At 43.3% G+C, this 21,374-nt stretch overlaps 1 protein-coding gene across 4 annotated transcripts in view; it reads left to right on the top strand.

Annotated features, from left to right (window-relative positions):
* LOC148478217 (membrane-spanning 4-domains subfamily A member 4A-like) overlaps positions 1–21,374 on the top strand; it is a 38,096-nt gene that overhangs the window by 4,132 nt on the left and 12,590 nt on the right. For 3 of the 4 annotated variants that reach the window (XM_088455811.1, XM_088455812.1, XM_088455809.1), the window contains 4 exons: positions 2,033–2,207; positions 12,965–13,093; positions 14,166–14,222; positions 20,631–20,807. In XM_088455811.1, coding sequence (XP_088311937.1) covers positions 2,043–2,207; positions 12,965–13,093; positions 14,166–14,222; positions 20,631–20,807 — 528 coding nt within the window. In that variant the 5' untranslated portion in view covers positions 2,033–2,042. The remainder of the gene's footprint in view (positions 1–2,032; positions 2,208–12,964; positions 13,094–14,165; positions 14,223–20,630; positions 20,808–21,374) is intronic. The other variant, XM_088455810.1, reaches the window with a different exon arrangement.

Below are 21,374 nucleotides of genomic sequence, written 5' to 3'. Positions count from 1 at the left end.
GCAGTGTGTGAGCAGGGGAAGGCGTGCCCAGGAGACCTCCGGGCCAGCAGCAGCCACACTCCTGCCTCCCTGCACCCGGTGAGTACGCCCCTGTGTTTTAAGCTCAGGCCCCGCCCCCTTTACCCCCGGACTCGCGCATACGCAGTCCGGATTTTTAGATAGGGCAGAGAGAATGCGGGGGATTTAACCTACTTTACGGGGTAGCGGGAGCTCTCACCTTTATTCGGGAGACTCCCGCGAAATTCGTGAGGGTAGGCAACTCTGGATTAGCACCACCTGTGGATCTTTTAAAATGTGTCAGCCAGTAATAAATACACCTCTGCACCAACTAGGAGATGTGGAAAACATGCACTGTTAGAGGTGCACTGCTATAGACCATCAATAGGGTTAATTATTAATACTGTATAATAATAACACTAATAATACACTATCCAAATGAGACCAACATGTACATATATGTCCAGGCCAGTGCTAGGTTCTTCTGCTGCTCCCCCAGACTCCCGGACTTGCTCCTATGCTCTGGAATGATGCCCACACCTGAATAAAAACATTTGGCACAGGCAGGATGGCCCTACTGCCGCATCTAATGGCATACTGTGATCGCTGGTCCTGTATATGCTGGAATTATGCAACACAAAATATTAAAGCTGGTTAAGTGCTAATTATGCCCTCTTCATGGACTAGCCACACTCACTCTAAAATCAAGCATTTGGAAACCCCCCTCTAGAAATCCTGCGTTTGCCACTGACACACACCCCTAATGCAGGCTTTGCACCCTCCTACAGTTAGTGCCAGAGCAGAGATTAGAATATGAGCCTCTGCTGTGACCACTGAAATGTAATCCAGGCCACAGAATTGTGTGTACAGTGCTGCCTTTTGAAGTGCCAAGTGTAACTTGCTCAGAGTGGGACTGATCTGATCCTCATGCCACAGTGGGTGCAGACTCCGCACAGTAGATCTTAGAGGACAACAAATGTGTGATCACTTTCCTCTGTGTGTGAGGGTGGAGGGAGTCAGTGGAACAATAACATGAGGAGGGGGAGGCCTAGTGGGGAACGACAGCGACAGAAGTTTAATGAAGTAAGGAGGCTAAAGATATAGGGTTAAAGGTTTATGAGAGGGGTTGATGAAGGAGATAAAATGGAGTTAAAGACAGAGGATGAAGGGTTAAAGATGAATTGTGGATGAAGGGGTTAATGTTAGAGGATGAGGGGTAAATGATGGATGGATGTTGTCACAGTGCGGATGTTCCCTATTGGGATGGGAAAGAATGTAAGAACTCTCAGGCTTAGCACTGTTCTTTGTGCTCACTGCTGGTAAACAATGATTTCATGTTTCTGTGAGTAACACGAATGTCTGCTCTCTCCCAGTGACAGAGACAGGCTCAGATAACATGCTTCTCATGAATGGGGCATAAGGTTGGTGGCTGGCAGCCCATCTGCAGTGAGGCTTCCAATGGTCAGTGAAGTGATAAATACGGTGTAAGAGCAGAGGTGTAGCTAGGTGCCCTGGTGTCCGGGGCAAAGGTATATTTTGGCGTTCCCCTCCCCTGTACTGAATTGGGGGCGTCTGTAGCATGTGGAGGCATGTTGCATTTGAAAGAAAATAAACTGGTAGGTTAATTGGCTACTGACAGTTATTAACCCTATTGTGTGTGCATGTGGTATAGAAAGAATCAGCATGATTTACCACCGGCCGCATGGTTCTAATCAAGACAGCGGCAGCCCGGCAGAGGTGAAAATCCCAATCGTCCTTTTTGGTAGGTATCGCTAACCTAATTACCCCTCCCTTAGGGGTGCCTAACCCCTCCCCCCCAAGTGCCTAACCCCCCCTTCCACCCAGCCTATCACTAAATCTCTTGGGGGGGTACCTAACCCTAACCTCCCCACGGGGGTGAGATGAGTTGGGCAGACAAAATATGCCTACACCTTTATGTGTACAGTGCTGTGTTAAATTGTATTTGGTATAAAACAGTAAATACATTTCTTAAAAAAGTACTTTGTCATATATAATGTCTGTGCACTTGTTGCAGAGGAAGAGCCATGACTGCAGCCACACCAGATGCAGGAAGCTTTGTGATTATCTCTCAAGTGGGACAAAAAACTCATCAGGCAAATGGAGTTGAGGAAGGGCTGGTTTCTAATGCTGCGTCACCCTTGCCCAAAGCACTGGTAACATTTTACAAAGGAGAACCTGAAGCTCTTGGGGTAAGTCCAGGTCGCCCGAAGTAGAATGGCTCTAACCTTTTTTCCGATTTCTATTGAAGCTCACATCGTTTAATGTCTCAGTATACTCTGAAATGAAAGCATAGAAGTTCCGACAAATGTGTTGCACTTGTAGGTCGCTTTGCTTTCACCCTCCTGTTCAGGGCATCCCAAACCAGCTCTATGGAGTTTAAATTTGGAGACTGTGTGGCCATTCCATGACTTGAAGCCTACTGTCTTGTTCTTTTCCTTGAAGGTAGTTCTGGCATAGCCTGGAGCAGGGGCGGATTAGGATTGAAAACCAGCCCGGGAAATTTCTGGAAGCAGCCCTATTTGGCGCGGGGTTTGATGAGGGGGCGGGTACTATCGATGGGGCTGGATTCCTCCTCATAGGGCCTGATTCTGAGCTGGACGCAACTATTATATATTATAAAATCAAAGCACAAGTGTCACGAATGGTGCTTGAGAATTACCTGACTCAGGTGTTGAAGTGGATTCAGCGGAGACCGGCTTGACTGGAACCATGTTTGAGGTAAATAGCTCCATTTGCGAAAGAATTGTATAGCAGTGAGAACTGCCTTTGGTGATAAATGACAAGAACAGGAAACTTATAACGTTGGAGTGGAACGAGTAGAAGACTTGGAGGAACCAGACCGGGACTGGCAGGAAGACTTGCTGAGTTGAACTGACAAACTTGGAACTTGACTCTGGACTGGAATAACGTGGATTGAACTGATGAACTTGAAAGTTGACTCTGGACTGGAGTAATGAGAATTGAACTGGTGACCTTGGAACTTGACTTCGGACTGGAGTAGTGTGAACGGACTTGGAATATCACTCCAGACTGGAGTATTGTGGAACGGACTTGGAATATCACTCCAGACTGGAGTATCGTGGAACGGACTTGGAATATCACTCCAGACTGGAGTATCGTGGAACGGACTTGGAATATCACTCCAGACTGGAGTATCGTGGAACGGACTTGGAATATCACTCCAGACTGGAGTATCGTGGAACGGACTTGGAATATCACTCCAGACTGGAGTATCGTGGAACGGACTTGGAATATCACTCCAGACTGGAGTATCGTGGAACGGACTTGGAATATCACTCCAGACTGGAGTATCGTGGAACGGACTTGGAATATCACTCCAGACTGGAGTATCGTGGAACGGACTTGGAATATCACTCCAGACTGGAGTATCGTGGAACGGACTTGGAATATCACTCCAGACTGGAGTATCGTGGAACGGACTTGGAATATCACTCCAGACTGGAGTATCGTGGAACGGACTTGGAATATCACTCCAGACTGGAGTATCGTGGAACGGACTTGGAATATCACTCCGGACTGGAGTATCGTGGAACGGACTTGGAGTATCACTCCGGACCGCAGTATCTTGGGCTGTGCTAGGAAGCACTGGTAACACACAGGGAATTTAGGATCATAAGTCATGCAACAACAATGGACATAATGCACTGGCCTGGGAACTGGTAGGATTTCTGGATTGCCAGGTATTGCTGTAGCAGGTTATCTGGATTGCCAGGAATTGCAGTAGCAGGAGCCCAGGATACACTAGTACACAGTAGCAGCACGAACCATACACCATGAGAAGTAACGAGATGTTCAGGCCCAGAATGCTATCAGAGGAAGGTGTATATACCCTGGGTCCAGCAGGAATTGGTGGATATGATCAGGTGGTCTGGAAGTAGCACTCTGAGTGATGGAAGACACAACATGCAGAGAGAGCAGTCATCTCTGCAGGGCTGAGAGTCAGACCTGCACCTGTGATTCCAATTAAGGCTAGCAGTGTTCACAGACAGAGGAGAGACCAGGTGACTAATCACTGTGGAAAAGAGAGCAGTCTAAATACACACACAGCAGTGTTACAGCCAGCATGATTCAGAGCAGATCTCCCAGGCGAATTGCACACACAGATCCAAGGAGCAGCTGGCAGAGTTATGTCTCAAGGCAAAAGGTAAAAAACTAACCAGGGTTGTGACAACAAGAAGGGGGCGCCACTTTGTGCATCAAATTTTAAAATAATGTATTGCAATCATAAAACGCTTAAAAATGGCATGCGTACCAATATGCGGTTGATACCACAACTAGTATAATAGATTCATACAAAGGGGATGTAGTTGACATCCCGGGGGTCAGGATGCCTGGGCTCATAATACCAGTGCCACAATCCAGACGGTATTCGGTTTAAGGTTAGGGGTTAGGCACTAGGGGGAGGGTTAGGGTTAGGCTGCGGGGGAAGGACTAGGGATAGGGTGCGGTACGTCAAAACGCCAAGCCACGCTTGGAGCAGTGGTGTTACTGTGACTGGATTTGGATAAATTACTGGGAAAGACGCCAGCAGCAAAATTCTTTGGTCCATGCTAGGACTGATACGGTGGTTTCAACTAAAGGATAGAGTTTTTCACACCTGAAGCAATCAGTCTGGGACCTATTCCATTTTGACATTTTGAAATAATCTGAATTAGCACACTATTTGTTTGATATAGATAGATATGAGATAGATACAGTAGATAGATAGATAATGAGATAGATATAAATGAGATAGATAGAGCGCTCTATACACATACACTTGGCATTATCACCTCTAAATAACTAATTACTACATGTGTAACCTACATAGATGTCAGTGTGCATGATATTGAAGTAACACAAACACATAGGACACCTTAAAAATATATATAAATATATATATATATATATATATGTATATGTATATCATACAAACTCGGCACTCACATGCTTTTCAAACTGCAACTCCTTTGAACAAAGGGGAATGTTGGTTCCAAAATATTGCAATAATTTGTTAAGCTGACCACCGCTTCACGGTCATTCCCATCTGGCTATATTTTTTATGTAGATGGTGTGGTCACATGCCAAGGGCACCCCAGATGGTTGAGTGCCGTGGATTAAGCCTTGTTTATTTACATTTTGTGGTCACATTTGCTAGGGCACCCTGTTTTTCAAATGCAAGACAAACTTTTTTTCTTTGTCCAGGTGCTTATTAACTGATAGCCCTGGGTGTGGTACTGTCTCTTTAAGGCAGGACCCAGTTTCATGTTTAAAATGTATGCAGCTTGAGCCAAAGGTGGCAGATCAAGTTCATTTATCTGAGAATCAGTGTAGGGACTGGCCAGATGGGAATGACCGTGAAGCGGAACTAACATTCCCTATGTTCAAAGGAGTTTTAGTTTGAAAAGCATGTGAGTGCCGAATTGTATGATATTTTTTATATAGATGGCGTGGTCACATGCCAAGGGCACCCCAGATGGTTGAGTGCCGTGGAATAAGCCTGTCGTATATGTGTGTGTGTGTGTGTATGTATGTATGTATGTATATATATATATATATATATATAATGTACACATGCACACACACATAAACAGTATACATATATATATCTATATATATATATATATATATATATATATATATATATATATATATATACCAACAAATTCGAGGCGGCACTGAAGGTCTTTATCCTGCTTTATTGAAACACACCAACGTTTCAGGGCACCAGCCCTTTTGTCAAGGTATAACCTTGACAAAAGGGCTGGTGCCCTGAAACGTTGGTGTGTTTCAATAAAAGCAGGATAAAGACCTTCAGTGCCGCCTCGAATTTGTTGGTATGCCTCTTACTAAGGAAGGCACGGGGGCAAGGTGAAATAGCAAGTGGTGAGTGCCGGACCGATGCAAGTATATATATATATATATATATATATATATATATATATGTGTGTGTATATATATATATATATATATATATATATATATATATATATACACACACTGTATACACATAACTATATATAAACAGTGTGTGTGTGTATGTATATATATAATCACATGGGCTCTGCACTCACCATAATAACTAACAATAGTAATAATAAACATAATAAACAGTGGGGTTTTGGTTCATGAATTGATCAATGCATTTAAGCTTGCAGCCCATAGTCACGGGACCCCACTTTACTGCAAGTCCCTACTCTATTGCTCAGAATTATAACATGGACATAGCCATCACATTAGTGTTAAACTCAGGGTATGCTATCAAGGTTTAAAGCTCACAACAACTTTGCTTTTAAATGTGAGACAGTTACCAAGCACACCTGTTGCAAAGCACCTAGGAAAACAGCTGACACAAGTTAGATAACTAGTTTATTATTATTATTATTAGTTATTATGGTGAGTGCAGAGCCCCTGTGATTTCTATTTAAACAGTGTGGTCACATACCATGTTGCACCCCAAAACTAGGAATGGTGAGTGCCGTGGATTAGTGCTTTATATAAATATATATATAAAAAAATATATATATATATATATATATATATACACACACACACATATATAAACAGTATATACACACACACGTGTGTGTGTATGTATATATATATATATATATATAATCGTTATGTTATATGGCGCCACAAGTGTTCCGCAGCGCCTTACTAAGTACATAAACAAATAATTTGACAACGGACTTACAGTAAAAAATAGGACAAGGACATGGAAAATATACATTGATACATAAGTGACCATAACACCTAGATATGCAACAGAGCGTAAGCAACCAAGTGTTAGGTGCCATGGTGGGGGGTAAGAAGTAGGTGAAAGTAAAGTAAGGAGAAGCACAAGAGGGTAGAGGCCCTGCTTGTAAGAGCTTACATTCTAAAGGGGAGGGGCAGAAAAACAGGTGTGACACAGATGGGGTAAACGGAGGAAGGAGCATGTTGCAGCAAGTTAGGATGGGAGCTGGAAGGCTTTGATGAAGTAGTGGGTCTTGAGGGCCCGTTTGAAGGATTGTAAAGAGGAGGAGAGTCAGATAGGGAGAGGGAGAGAGTTCCAAAGGTCGGGAGCAGCACGGGCAAAATCTTGGAGGCAGGAGTGGGAGGAAGTAATCAGTTGGCATAAGAGGCGGCATGCATTGGTTGAGCGAAGGGGGCGGCCAGGAGAGTGGAGAGAGAGATGAGGTCAGAGATGTAAATGGTAGAGGAATGGGTGAGGGCTTTGTAAGCAAGTGTGAGAACCTTGAATTGGGTTCTAAAAGGGAAGGGGAGCCAGTGGAGGGCTTGTAGGAGAGGGGAGGCAGATGCAGAGCGTTTGGAGAGGAAGAAGAGTCGAGCAGCAGCATTGAGGACAGACTGGAAAGGAGAGAGATCGGAGTTGGGAAGGGCAGATAGGAGAAGGTTACAGTAGTCCAATCTGGATATGACCAGTGAGTGTATGAGGGTTTTGGTGGCATCCTGGGTGAGAAAGGGTCTAATCTTGGAAATATTTTTGAGATGGAAGCGACAGGACTGTGAGAGGCTCTGGATATGTGGTTTGTAGGAGAGGGAGGAGTCCAGGATAACTCCAAGACAGCGCACTTTGGGGCTAGAAGAGATAGTTGTGCCATCAATTGTTAAAGAAATAGTGGGAAGTGAGGTTATGTTGGAGGGTGGAAAAATGATCAGCTCAGTCTTAGACATATTAAGTTTAAGAAATCGATGGGACATCCAGGAAGAAATAGCAGAGAGACAGTTGGAGATACGAGTGAGGAGAGAGGGGGAGAGGTCAGGGGAGGAAAGGTAGATCTGAGTATCATCAGCATAGAGGTGATAATGGAGGTCAAAAGAGCTGATGAGTTCACCTAGAGAGGATGTATAGAGGGAGAATAGTAGAGGTCCAAGAACGGAACCTTGGGGAACACCTATTGTAAGAGGCTGTGGTGGGGAAGAGGAGTCATGAGAAGAGACAGAGAAGGACCGGTCTGAGAGGTAGGACAACAGCCAAGAGAGAGCAGTGTCACGTAAACCAAGGGAGTGAAGGATTTGCAGCAAGAGAGGGTGGTCAACAGTGTCAAATGCAGCAGAGAGGTCAAGGAGAATAAGCAGAGAGTAGTGGCCCTTGGAATTGGCAGCAAGGAGGTCATTGCTGACTTTTGTGAGGGCAGTTTCAGTGGAGTGGAGAGAACAGAAGCCAGACTGAAAAGGATCAAGGAGGGAGTGGGAGGAAAGAAAGGTGGTAAGGTGTTTGTAAACAACACGCTCAAGGAGCTTAGAGGCAAAAGGGAGGAAAGAGATGGGACGGTAGTTGGAAAGAGTGTTGGGATCAAGGGTAGGTTTTTTAAGAATGGGGGAGACTATCGCATGTTTGAATGCAGAAGGGACAGTGCCAGATGAGAGGGAGAGATTGAGGAGTTGGGCAAGATAGGAACAGGCACAAGGAGAGAGGTAGCGGAGGAGACGTGAAGGGATAGGGTCAAAAAGGGAGGTAGAAAGGGGGGGAGGACTGGATGAGAGCCATGACTTCCTCTCCAAATACAGGGGAGAAGGCTGTCAGAGTCGGTGAAATGGATGGAGATGGGTGATCAGGGAAAGAAGGAGGTGTAGAGCAGGGGGACTGGTGGGATGTGATGTCCTGACGTATGGAATCGATTTTGGATGTAAAGTACGTAGCAAAGTCAATGGCAGTGAGTGAGGAGGGGAGGCGGGGAGGGGGTGGACAGAGGAGGGAGTTGAAGGTGGTGAAGAGACGCTGGGGATTTGAGGACTGGGAGGAAATTAGGTTCTTGAAATTGGACTGTTTAGTAAGGATACTGGATTTCAACCTCTATACGCACCTACCTATACCTTCTAAACCCTGCCTATGAACCTCTAAAATTGACGCTATTTGCGTACGCAGTCATACAGTAAATTAAAGACTTTGTGCTTTGGAAACACATGTTCAAAGTCTAAAGTATTATTCAAGTAAAGTACAGTCAGTTACACGCTATGATCTAAGTACAATTTAGCGCAAAGAATTATACAGACCCAAGATACAGTCATACATACGCTCTGGACCAGATACCGGCATCAGCAAGAAACCTCCGTCAATCAGCAATCAGCAAGAAGACTCCAGACTGGGGTCACAACACACACATTTATACCCTTACAGAAACAGACAACACAATAGAGAGGTTTGTTGCTGATCCCATTGGTTCCCAGTGCGGGTGAATCTGTTACAGGATATTTAACAGGTTGATTCAAATGGACACAGAACAGCCTCTAACAGCTTGTTGCCTCCTCTATTCCCCCTGCATGCAAATCTAGGCTGTTGGTTTCACAATATACATTTTGGTGCTTTATATCTCTACGGTCCATAAGTTTAGAATGCATGTTGCGATCTTCACACCAATGATACTGGGAAGCTGTTGAGAAAGTGCAGATCAGTATAATACCAAACACGGCTTACTTATCACGTATTATACCTTAGATACCAAAATAGTCTTTATTTCACAGCATTTGTAATAAATGAATAAAACTTGGATCTTATACTTTAAAGCTATGGAACCTTTTGTGTGAGTGTGCATTATGCAAGTATTAAGGGTTTGGGAAAAGACGCTAGTTAGGTTTATCTGATTTGGGGTAGATGTCAGCGCATGCAGCTAATAAACAGCGTTTGCATGCAGGATATTGTGCATTCGTTAACGTGCGTCATGTTAGCAGCGCAACTGTGCGTAATGTGTGGTGTCTATGCATGAGATTCTATGTATGATGGATGTAATATAAAAAATAAATACATTTCTTACTAACATCTTCAAACTGCAATGCAAATGTGTTATGGGCAGTGAGCTTCACTCTCAAACAGGGTGCCATTCTGTCTGATAGTGAGACTAAAACCTGTTTAGGATTCAGACAAATTCAATTGTGTTGATCAATGTCTGGGTTATATTACAATTGCCACAGCACATACACTCTAAATGTAAAATGCTCACAGTATTCTGGTGTATTGTTAGTTGTTTTCCTAGTATACTGTGTTTGTTATGGTATCAAGGTTGTCCCCAGAATGGGCTTTGTGTACATCAGGGCATGATTTCTGGAAGGATTACTAAAAAGTGTTCTAATGCTAATAAGTCATTTTTTATGTATGTTAAACACTGTCGGTATGTGTTTGGGGAAGATTGTTACTCTGTGATTTTGACAAAATGGCATTGTGTGAACTATTTCTAAGATGGAGTCTTGTCGCCATTTGTGAGATGGCGTGGCGCAGATTCCGATTGTAAACAGATTCTGTCTCAGCTGATTATCTGGCTTTGACAAATGTATATGTGATTCTCTGAACGTTTGTACAGTGCTGCACCACTAACACCAGGTTCAAGTGTGTTCGGAATGCTCCCGTGGCCGATTTTCCCCGTGCTAAGATAGGACACACCGTGACAGAGAGGCAAGCCTGTATTCCTCTTTTGCAGACACAATGACCAGTCAGGAGGGAAGGTGCAACGCAATTTTATTTCTGCCAATCAAAGAATTACACAGGAAATGTTTACCATTCACAGATTGAATGAAATAAATTACACTTTTCAATGTCAAGGTATTTATTTATTACCTCCCCGTCCTCTACTGGTGACCTCAGTTGGCAAAGCAATAGTTAAAACATATGCAAATTGGATAAGTATCTGTATTATTACAACTATAATGGCTAACAGTCTATGCAGGGTAAATGGCTTTAAGCACAATAAAGCACATGCAGGTTAGGCTGGTACTTGTGGTTCTCCAGCTGTATCGGCTAACAGTCTATGCAGGGAAAATAGCTCCAAGTACAATAAAGCACATGCAGGTTAGGCTGGTACTTGTAGTTCTCCAGCTGTAACGGCTAACAGTCTATGCAGGGTAAATAGCTCCAAGTACAATAAAGCACATGCAGGTTAGGCTGGTACTCAAAAATAATCTGACAGTGTGTAGCTAGCTTTAGCTTAATTTAATCAAACCACCAAGAAGTTATCTTTTGTGGTGGCCCAACAAACCAAGCACTTCATTCACAGTGGCAGTCACTGTTGCTGAAGTGCTTGGTTTGATAAACTGTGCATGTCCTTTTTAATATACAACTTAAGGGTGGATCAGAGGGCCCAAGGACAATTCCAATGTGCATTACTTCTTTTCATTCTGGGCTGTACTTTACTGGGGCATTGTTGACGATCTTCTGTCTACCGTAAGGCCATCCATCAATAACTCATCCTTCATATAATCCTTTCTTGTGTGTGCTTGACTGACAGCGTATAATTATAATAATGTTCGTATACTACTGTGTTTTGAGGCATTGTTGATGGTTTTCTATCTCTCGCAAGGCCAACCTTTACCAGCTTATCCTTTTTATCATCCTTTCTTGTGTGTGCTTGACAGGCAGCATGTACTAAATTATAATAATTGTATAATACTTTAATTTGGGGCATTGTTACAGTCTTTTGTCTCTTGCAAAGCCATTTGAATCCCTTGTATTTTCCTGATTCCTGAGGCCTGTGATTTGCTACATGTATCACTTTGCAATTGCATTAGAAAACTCCTATCTTGGATACTTGTGTTTTTTTTAAGCGTTTGTTTCATGTCTTTGCATTTAATTTTCTTTATAAGTATGACTGTTCGTAATCAATCAATCAATTAATTAATCAATGCTTACCTGGCTTCCACTACAAATATAATCCAAGTTAATTTTCCTGGGTTGTGGATTGAGATAGACAGACAGAAACTAGATATACAATCAATAGATAAGACACCAGAAGGTAGAAAGTGAATGGTTTATAGGGTCAAAAGGTTGACAGGTAAATTTTTTACAGGGTCCTAATCCTAACCCTAAAAATTATGACAAACCATAAAAAACCATATGTCAGCCTTTTCTGTGTTGACAATTTACATGTTGACCTTTTGACCCTGTTGACCATTTACAGTATACGTCAACCTTAAACCCTGTCAACCTTCTGGTGTCAATCTACCATCCCAATACCATTTTCCTGTGCTGATCTAGTTATTGATTTATGAAAACATTCTATGGGGTTGTATAGTTCATTAAACTGCCATGCCATATCCTGTCTGCAACTGCTGTGCTGCAATTTTTCATACATGTGCTATATTCTTTTAAGCTGCCATGTGTTTGTGCCGCTGCTCAGCCGTGTACTGCCAGCCAGCTGGCTGTAGCCTTTGGCCAATTTTTCTGAAAAAGTATTGTGAGGTGGTCAAAATTGACTGGAAATTAATGTTATTGATGTTAATAATACTGTAGGAACATAAACAGGCCCAAATTACATGATTTTAGCCATTTTTATAAATTTTTACAGAAATCCAAAAAACAACATTTGAGGGTGGCTTTGCCAAAATGAAATCACAATGAAGGTTTAGAACCAAAACCAAAACATGTCCGTGCACATCACTACTTTAAATGACATGCAAATATGGCAAAATTTCCAGCCCAGGCCTTTTACTCATACTTGCCTACTTTTATTTTTTTCCTCCTGGGGAGGAGAAGCAGGTTGGCGCCAATGGGGGACCGGGCATACATCATTAAGCCCTGCCCCCTCATGGTAAAAAGTGCCACTATTAGCGCATATTTAAATAATGGGCAAGGCCAGATGGCGTGATTCTTGCGGAATCCCGTCATTAAGCCCCACCCATTACTCGGAGACCCCTGATCGCCGTGGAAATTCTGACCACTTTACTAGGAAGTAGGCAGGAATGCAAGAGAAGTGCCTACACTACTGGGGGTGTGGGGGGTTACCCGAAAAATCAGGAGCCTCCCGCAACTTCCGGGAGAGTAGGCATGTATGCTTTTACTGCTAAAAAAAAAATGTCATAATGGATTAAAGCATTTTCCATATTGTAAACCGTGACAAGAGGTTCTAACCTTATTTGTTTTGAAAGTAGAATATATTGTTTGCCTGTGGTGACAATTGTTACATTTATGATATGATTGCATCACATAATTTTTATATCTTTTATCTTACAGGTAACTCAAATATGTGTTGGAATAATTCTGATTACATTTGGTTTCGTTTTAACAATTGCTACATTTGGCCGTTATGTTTTCCTGGAAATGGTGGTCTATAGTGGTGTTTTATTTTGGCCTAGTATAATGGTAAGATCATTTATTAAACTCGCACAGCTTGCAGTCTCTATCTCACTCCACAGTAAAAGATAAGGCATTATATATTGTTAGGTCAACAGGGTTATATGGTTGATACAGTTAAAAGGTTGACGTTTACACAAAAAAAATGTTTAATATTCTAGACTAGCCCTAAAAATCAAGAAAAAACCATGTGTCGACATTTTAACATTGACATTTTGACGGTGTCGTCCATTTAATTTTGTCTAACTAAATGCATGTCTACAGAATGATGGTTGACCTAATGACTACGTCAACATTTTACTGTTGACATTCAGAATGTGTCGACCTTCTGAATGTTGACCTTTTTATTATTGACCAGTATCCCTACTGTTGGGGCTTTCAGGCAGAGCTGGATTAACAGGGCAACCGTGGCAGTGGCCCATGGGCACCTACACACTGAGGAGCACCACAAATGGCTACATCACCAGTGTGGGGGGCACTGTGGAATAGGTTGGTTATGGATTCTCGGCGGTCTGGATGCCGCTGGTCAGAATACCAACAGCAGCATCCCAACAGTCAGAATCCTGACACCCATACATAAGTGTAGTAGCACTAACCCTAACCCCTACCCTAACCCACCCTCACTGGTGCCTAAACCTAACCTCCCCCCCAGTTCCTAAACCCAACTTCCCCCTCCCAGCACCCTAAACATAACACTCCCCCTTAGTGCCTAACCCCTAAACCTAACCCTCCCCTAACTCCTGATACTTACTTTTGGGATGCCGGCGGTCGGGATACTGAAGCCGGGATCCCAATACTGTTGGGATTTTGGCGCCAGTATTTAGACCAGTCAGGATGACCACGCCGGTATTCCGAAAAGTGTCGGGATTCCGGCGTCGGCATTCTGAACGCTAGAATCCCTGTGGTTGCTATTATGACCTTATCCCCTAAAAAAATGATGTCCATTCCTTTTACAGTGTATCTGTAATAATAGACATTTTAAATAATACATTGACCATGATCAGAATTGTGTTATTACTCCTTGGTGATCCTTGATGGAAAATAAAATCTAAGTGGACATTTTTTCCCTTCCTCTTTTTAGTATATTTGTTCTGGATCACTTTCAGTTGCCGCATCGATCAAACCCACAGTTGGGAAGGTAAGAGCAAATGAGAAATCTGTGCGAAACCACAATTCACTTACTTACTCTTCCCTCTCCTCCTTTTTACAATCTCAGCAGCATTCCTCTTTGTTAGTCGGGAGACTTGCCACCTAGTAACAGCTGGTGAGTGCATGAGCAAGACTCCTGATTACCCAGCTTGTTCCTGCAGTGGACATTGAGGGGGAGCATCTGCTCTTTGAGCTGTCAGTCATGTGACCCCTTGGTTGGGCCCACCCCTCAGGCAGATTTTTCAACAGCACAGGCAGGTAAGTAGGGATGTAGGGATGACCATCGGTGGCTTAACTATGATTGCCACCATTTATTGTACCATCAGTAATTAGCTTTGATTCACCATTGATGATGCCCAGAATAAAAAAAAAACATTGCTGCAAGACGGCCATCAATAGCAGAGAATCATTGGATCTCTGGGAGCAAAGCAAAGCCATCAAGCATCGGTGGCAAGCTGTCAATGGTTGATGGCTATCCATACAAGTGAGGAAGCTTGAGTCTGTTTCTCTGATGGTTGATGGCCATTCATACAAGTGAGGAAGCTTGGGTCTGTTTCTCTGATGGTTGATGGCCATTCATACAAGTAAGGAAGCTTGAGTCTGTTTCTCTGATGGTTGATGGCCATCCATACAAGTGAGGAAGCTTGGGTCGGTTTCTCTTACGGTTGGTGGCCATCCATACAAACGAGGAAGCTTGGGTCGGTTTCTCTTACGGTTGATGGCCATCCATACAAGTGAGGAAGCTTGGATCTGTTTCTCTGAGGGGGTCCTTACAGCTGTCCTCTATTGCCTTGTAAAAATGTGTCAAGAGAGTCACTAAGCAGCCCTGGCAGTGATCCTTTATCAAGATAAAGGCATCGAAGGCCCTGATACAGAGTTGTATGTTATGCTGATGTTTTCACAGTTGAGCAATTATGGACCGCCTGCGCATCCGTGTGAGTTGCCCAGCGCATGCGTCAATGTACATTACCGTAATTGCTCACAGCAAGTTTATATTTGTAGTGTTATTGACAGTCAGGGAGCATTTGGGGGAGCTAACGGGGAGTGACTGCAAGGAATGCAGGCGTGTTGCGACCATTTTGGAGGCGTATCTCACCCTGCGACTGCGGCTCCGACGTCTCAATTCCAAGACCATTCTGCAGGACCATAGACTCACTCAGGACTGCAACAATAAAATGATCTGTGACCATTCTGCAACTTTGCATGAAGATGCTGAGACATTTTACGCAGATGCATGGATTTGCAATACCGGAGTACATCTCCCTGAGGCGGCGGCATTTGCATATTTTTGCATCACAGCTGCTTAAACAGCATTAGCGTACATCTCTGAATCATGCCCAAAGTCCCAAGAACTGTGGACTCTTATTTGATCAGAATGGGAGGCACTCATTCCCTGTGCACCAAATCCCTAGATATTTGGAAATGGGCCATTCAAAAGGTTATTCATCTAACACATTCCAGGAAAACTGAATGAACTTGCCAGTTCTCTCTCTCGCTAACATCTACCATTGGGCAATGTGGCCTACTGGCCTTGAAGTAATTATTATTTCAAACAATAGTTCAGAGCTTTGGGGACTCCTTGAATACATATTTTGCAAGACTTTCCAATGCTCAGGTTCCCACCTTTGTGTACAGAGTATGGAATCAGCTAGCATACAAGAGGGACACAATGTTTTTCCTACAAAGATTGCTTCTATGGAATTCTGGATCTCCAGAACAAGTTATCACATGGCATGTGGATATCGACATGGTTGGGCTACTAACAGACTGAAGATTACCTTCCTCTACAGTAACCCTCATCAATGCCTCGTGGAGTCTTTACACAAGGACCACCAGATACACTCTGCCATGATTAGAGAATGTAATGCATGGCAAACTGCTGCCAATACAGTGAGATAATCTCCTCTCCTACATTTGACGTTCGATATTCTGGCTGGTTAGCATCTGCCATCATCTTCTCATATAGTTCAGCTCTTGCCTTGTTAGTACCAAGGCTACCTGGAAACAAGCTTATGCAGAGGAGTTTTTCACCATGCTGTTCTAGCATGTGGTATAGTACCCTTTTTAACGTTCTTCGATGAGGCAGATTGAATTCTTAGTTTGGTAGCTGGCCTTACCTCCTATTTAATACTTACTGCTCCACTAAGAGGTGACATATCTCAGCTATTTTTTTATTGCCCTGAACCCTTTCAGCATGCCAGCCTTCTATGATCATAGAATGGATAGTAACTGCAAAAAAAATGGCTCTGACATTGACACTTCCCAGTTTAAGGGACACTCCCTCTGAGATGTTTTACACTAGTGATTCGGTGAAATGTATGTCTGTACAATCCATAATGCACGCTGGTCAGAGAATAGATGCTCCGCTCTGCCCCCCACTGCAGGAACAATCAAAGTAAAATATTTTTGCTTGACCTTGTTCCAACCGTAACCGGGAGGCTTGCTCACTGCCCACCAGCTGTTGATAGCCCAGTGGTTCTCAAGTACCACCAATAGGTCATGTTTTGTGAATTCCATTAATCATGCGTAGGTGAGTTACTCTATATTGCTGGGTCAGTAACTATCCCACCTGCTGCCACAGAGAGAAATCCTCAAAATATGATCTGTTGGGAAAATGTGAGGGTTGAGGGTGACAATCACTGACCTAGAACAAAGAGCTTCTAGGTTATAGATTCCTGCAAATTACTATTCTTCTGTCACTCTCAGCAGCCTCCTTTCTTCTTCTTCTTTCACTATCAGCAGCCTCCTTTCTTCTTCTTTCACTCTCAGCAGCCTCATTTCTTCTTCTTTCACTATCAGCAGCCTCCTTTCTTCTTCTTTCACTCTCAGCAGCCTCATTTCTTCTTCTTTCACTATCAGCAGCCTCCTTTCTTCTTCTTTCACTCTCAGCAGCCTTTCTTCTTCTCTCACTCTCAGCAGCCTCCTTTCTTCTTCTCTCACTCTCAACCTCCTTTCTTCTTCTCTCACTCTCAACCTCCTTTCTTCTTCTCTCACTCTCAGCCTCCTTTCTTCTTCTCTCTCTCAGCAGCCTCCTTTCTTCTCTCACTCTCAGCAGCCTCCTTTCTTCTTTCACTCTCAGCAGCCTCCTTTCTTCTGTCACTCTCAGCAGCCTCCTTACTACTTCTCTCACTCTCAGCAGCCTCATAATTTCTTCTGTCACTCTCAGCAGCCTCATTTCTTCTTCTTTCACTCTCGGAAGCCTCTTTTCTTCTTATTTCACTCTCGGCAGCCTCCTTTCTTCTGTCACAGTCGGCAGCCTCCTTTCTTCTGTCACTCTCAGCAGCCTCCTTTCTTCTTTTTTTACTCTCAGCAGCCTCCTTTCTTCTTATTTCTTATTTCACTCTCTGCAGCCTCCTTTCTTCTTCTTTCACTCTCAGCCGTCCTTCTCTTCTGACTCTCAGCTGCCCCCTCCTCTTACACTCTTATTCCCCTTAATTTACCACTGTTATCGTCCTTCTCTACCACTTTCACTCTCAGCCCTCTACACTTCATTCACCCTCAGCTCACCACCTTCTTTTTCCCTCTCAGCCCCCTTTCCTCTTTCACACTCAACCTGCCCCCTCCTCTATCACTCTCCACCTCCTTCCTCTTCCACATTCAGCCTCCCCCCCCTGTTACTTTTGATCCGCCTCCTTACCACCCTGGGACTGATTCAGATGTGGACGCAGTGCTGATCTATACTCAGTTGAGCGATTATTGTCCGACTGCACATGCGTTATGGTCACACTGCGCACGTGCAGTGAGAATTTCTTTGCTAAGTTATTGACATTCAGGTACCATTTGGGGGTGCTTATGGTGATTGGTGGCAAAAATGCAGGCATGTCGCGGCCGTTTTTGTGGTATGTCTCAGCGCACTACTGCGATTCCCTATGCAGAAAACTTGGCACCAGTGTTTCAGTTCCCACTGGCATTCTCCGCAACCATCCGGGTTACTCACATGGTCGATTATTGAAGGATCTGCGACCATCCTGTGTGCTTGTACACCCTTCCTTTTGCACTCTTACCCCCTCCTTCCTAATTCACTCTCAGGCCTCCTCTTTCCATTTTTTACGATCAGCCCCCTCCATGTTTTCACACTCAACTTCCCTTTGTCTTTCACACTTAGCTCTCCTCCTTCTCTTCCACCTTAGAACCACTTACCCCACTGCAATTCTCTTTCTTAATTCTCTACAGCCGTATTGGGGCATAATTACAGCACATGGCGATCATCAAGGAAAATAAAATAGCAAATACACAACCTTACATTCCATAGGTAAAATCTGAAATGACTTTAATAATGCCCAGCAGGACTAATATGGTAGTTATCATTTCTATCAACTATTTATTATATTATTCTAAAATTGACCAAAGTATAATATACCAGTGATAATTCCTAGTGTCATCTACTGTAAAATACCAGCAGTGATGTTCAGCAACATATGAAATTCCACGTGGAATCTAAAGATCTAACCTGCACTCATGGCCGATACTATGGTGTACTGCACCCCCTGCAAACTATAAATTTGCGCCCTCCCTCCCATTTTTCTATAAAGGGCCAGCTTGCGTCGCAAAAAGGGTCGCAGTCTCACTCGGAAGGGGCGTGGCCACATAATAGTACCCCAAATTCAAATAACGCTACACAGTAGCACAATCTTATTCACATTACACCGCACATAGTGCCCCTGACTCATATTACACCACATAGTAGGCTCACTTATTCATGTTACGTCACACAGTAGTGCTCCTTATTCACCGTACACAACACTGTAGTTCCCCATATTCAATTTACATCCCACAGTTGTGCCCCTTATTCATGTTACAACACACAGAAGTAGTGCCCCTTATACACATAATGGCCACAGTAGCAGTGCACCTTACACAATGCCCACAGTAGCAGTGCCCCTTGCACATTATGACACAGACAAACACAACACTATACTTACCTGAAGCCTCGCTCTTGGCCTGCCACCATTCCCATGCTCCTCACGCTCGGCACTATGGGAGAGACGTGTTGGCGCCTTTCCAGCCCGGTGCCTTCCTGCTGCGCAGGATCGACTTACTGCATCACGCTGGCCCTGCCTGCAGTTTATGTATTATGCACGTTTTATGTGCGTATCAATGTCCAGGAAGAACTAATGCAATTATTTCCCAGCAAGATCTAAAATGTCATATAATATGTGTTTGTGATAATGCTGAGCGAGGTCAAATATGCCCGTGATAGTGGACTTGATAGTTACTTGAATAATTGATAGCAGTAGATGACCAGTTGCAGTAATATCCATTAATATTAATAATGCTCAGAGAGATCCCTTCGCTATCCCTTCAGTAAGATGCCCATTCATTGCAATACAGGTTGAGTCTCCCATATCCAAATATTCCGAAATACGGAATATTCCGAATTACGGAATATTTTTAGTATGACTGAGAATGTGAAACCTTTGCTTTCTGATGGTTCAATGTACACAAACTTGTTTTAAAGCACAAATTCATTAAAATACAGTATACAATAACCTTCAGGCTGTGTGTATAAGGTGTATATGAAACATAAATGAATTTCATGTATGTACACACACTTTTTTTGATGCTCAAAATTATAAAAAATATTGTATAAAATGACCTGCAGGCTGTGTGTATAAGGTGTATATAGAACATAAATGCATTCTGTGTTTAGTTGTGGGTCCTATACCCAAGATATTTCATTATAGTATGCAAATATTCCAAAATACGGAATAATCCGATATCCAAAATACCCCTGGTCCCGAGCATTTTGGATATGGGAGACTCAACCTGTAATACCAAATAAGATGTGTATCAGGGTCGTAATGCACAATAAGATGAGCTATAGTGTAGTGATGCTCAGTATTATTCCCAATACTACAATAAGCTGGTAGCAGTAAAAATAATGAGCAATGAGATACCTATTAGTTGCTAGTAGTGTCCAGTAAGATGCCCATCCGTTGCCAGTAATGTTAATAAACCCAGCAGCTTGGATGGTGTAATGGTTAGCATCACTGCCTGAGGTCTTAAGTTCAATTCCCACCATTTTATATTCTCCCCATGTTTGCTTGGGTTTCCTCCCACACTCCAAAAATATACTGGTAGGTTAATTGGCTACTTAGAAAATAGTAGTGTATATGTTTGTGTGTATGAGGTAGGGAATAGAAGTGTAAGCTCTACTAGGACAGGAACTGATGATAATGGTCAAATATTCTCTGTAAAGCGCTGCAGAATATGTATCAGCTATATAAATAACTGTTAATAAATAAATAATAGTAGCGCAAATGACCAGTAAGAAACAGCCATAATTCTCACCCACTCAATATCTTTTCATCTTCTCTCCTAGACCAGACATTAAAATACAGATCTGCCCCAACAATGATGGTCACATTTGAATTGTTAATGTTCTATTTCATTCCAGGTGAGGTCAAGTTTGGTTCTAAACATCCTCAGTTCGGTGGCGGCTGGCATTGCCATTATATTGATTGCAATTCAATACCCTGTAATCTATGCACAGTATTACTTCAGAACATTCAATTTTAATTACTGTGCCTATTTTAAACCAAGCCAGGACTGTGTAGGGGGCTATGATCAAAAGGTAAATATCATGCATGTAGTTTTGTTTTATACTCTTTGTATTTATATAAAGCCTCTGGACCTCCATAGCTAAAATGTCAAATATCTTATGTAAAATAAACAGTAAATAGCATTAACAAATATATAATATCTATTATTATAAAATTGGAGCTTGACATTAATTAGGTTATCACACACACATTTACATTATGATCTAATCGCTACTGTGGCCAGGGGCGCGAGAGGGGGGGAGCGGTTACAATTTACCTGGGCCCGGGCTTCCAGAGGGGCCCGGCGGAGGCCCAGGTCCGGTGCCGCACCCCCCCCCCCTCCCTTCCTCCCTCCTCCCTCACAACAGTCCAGCTGGGATGCAGTGGGAGATTGCTCGCGGCTGCTAAGCATCTCCTATGCCTGAGAGGGGGGAACGATTCTAGACGTATAGTCTCTTCTTCAAGGCTGCTATACGTCTCGAAACGCGTTGGCGACCTTCACCTGTGCCATCTCCCGGATCTGCAATCCATCCACAGGATTTCCTCCCTGGCTGGGTTCAAGCTATCGGAGCCACTGCAGGGCAACCCGGGATCCTGCA

Source organism: Taudactylus pleione, unplaced genomic scaffold (assembly GCF_031769625.1).
Source record: "Taudactylus pleione unplaced genomic scaffold, aTauple2 ptg000671l, whole genome shotgun sequence".
Classification (NCBI taxonomy): Eukaryota; Metazoa; Chordata; class Amphibia; order Anura; family Myobatrachidae; genus Taudactylus; species Taudactylus pleione.
Note: the sequence above shows the minus strand (reverse complement) of the source record. Positions and strands in the feature narration are given on the sequence as shown.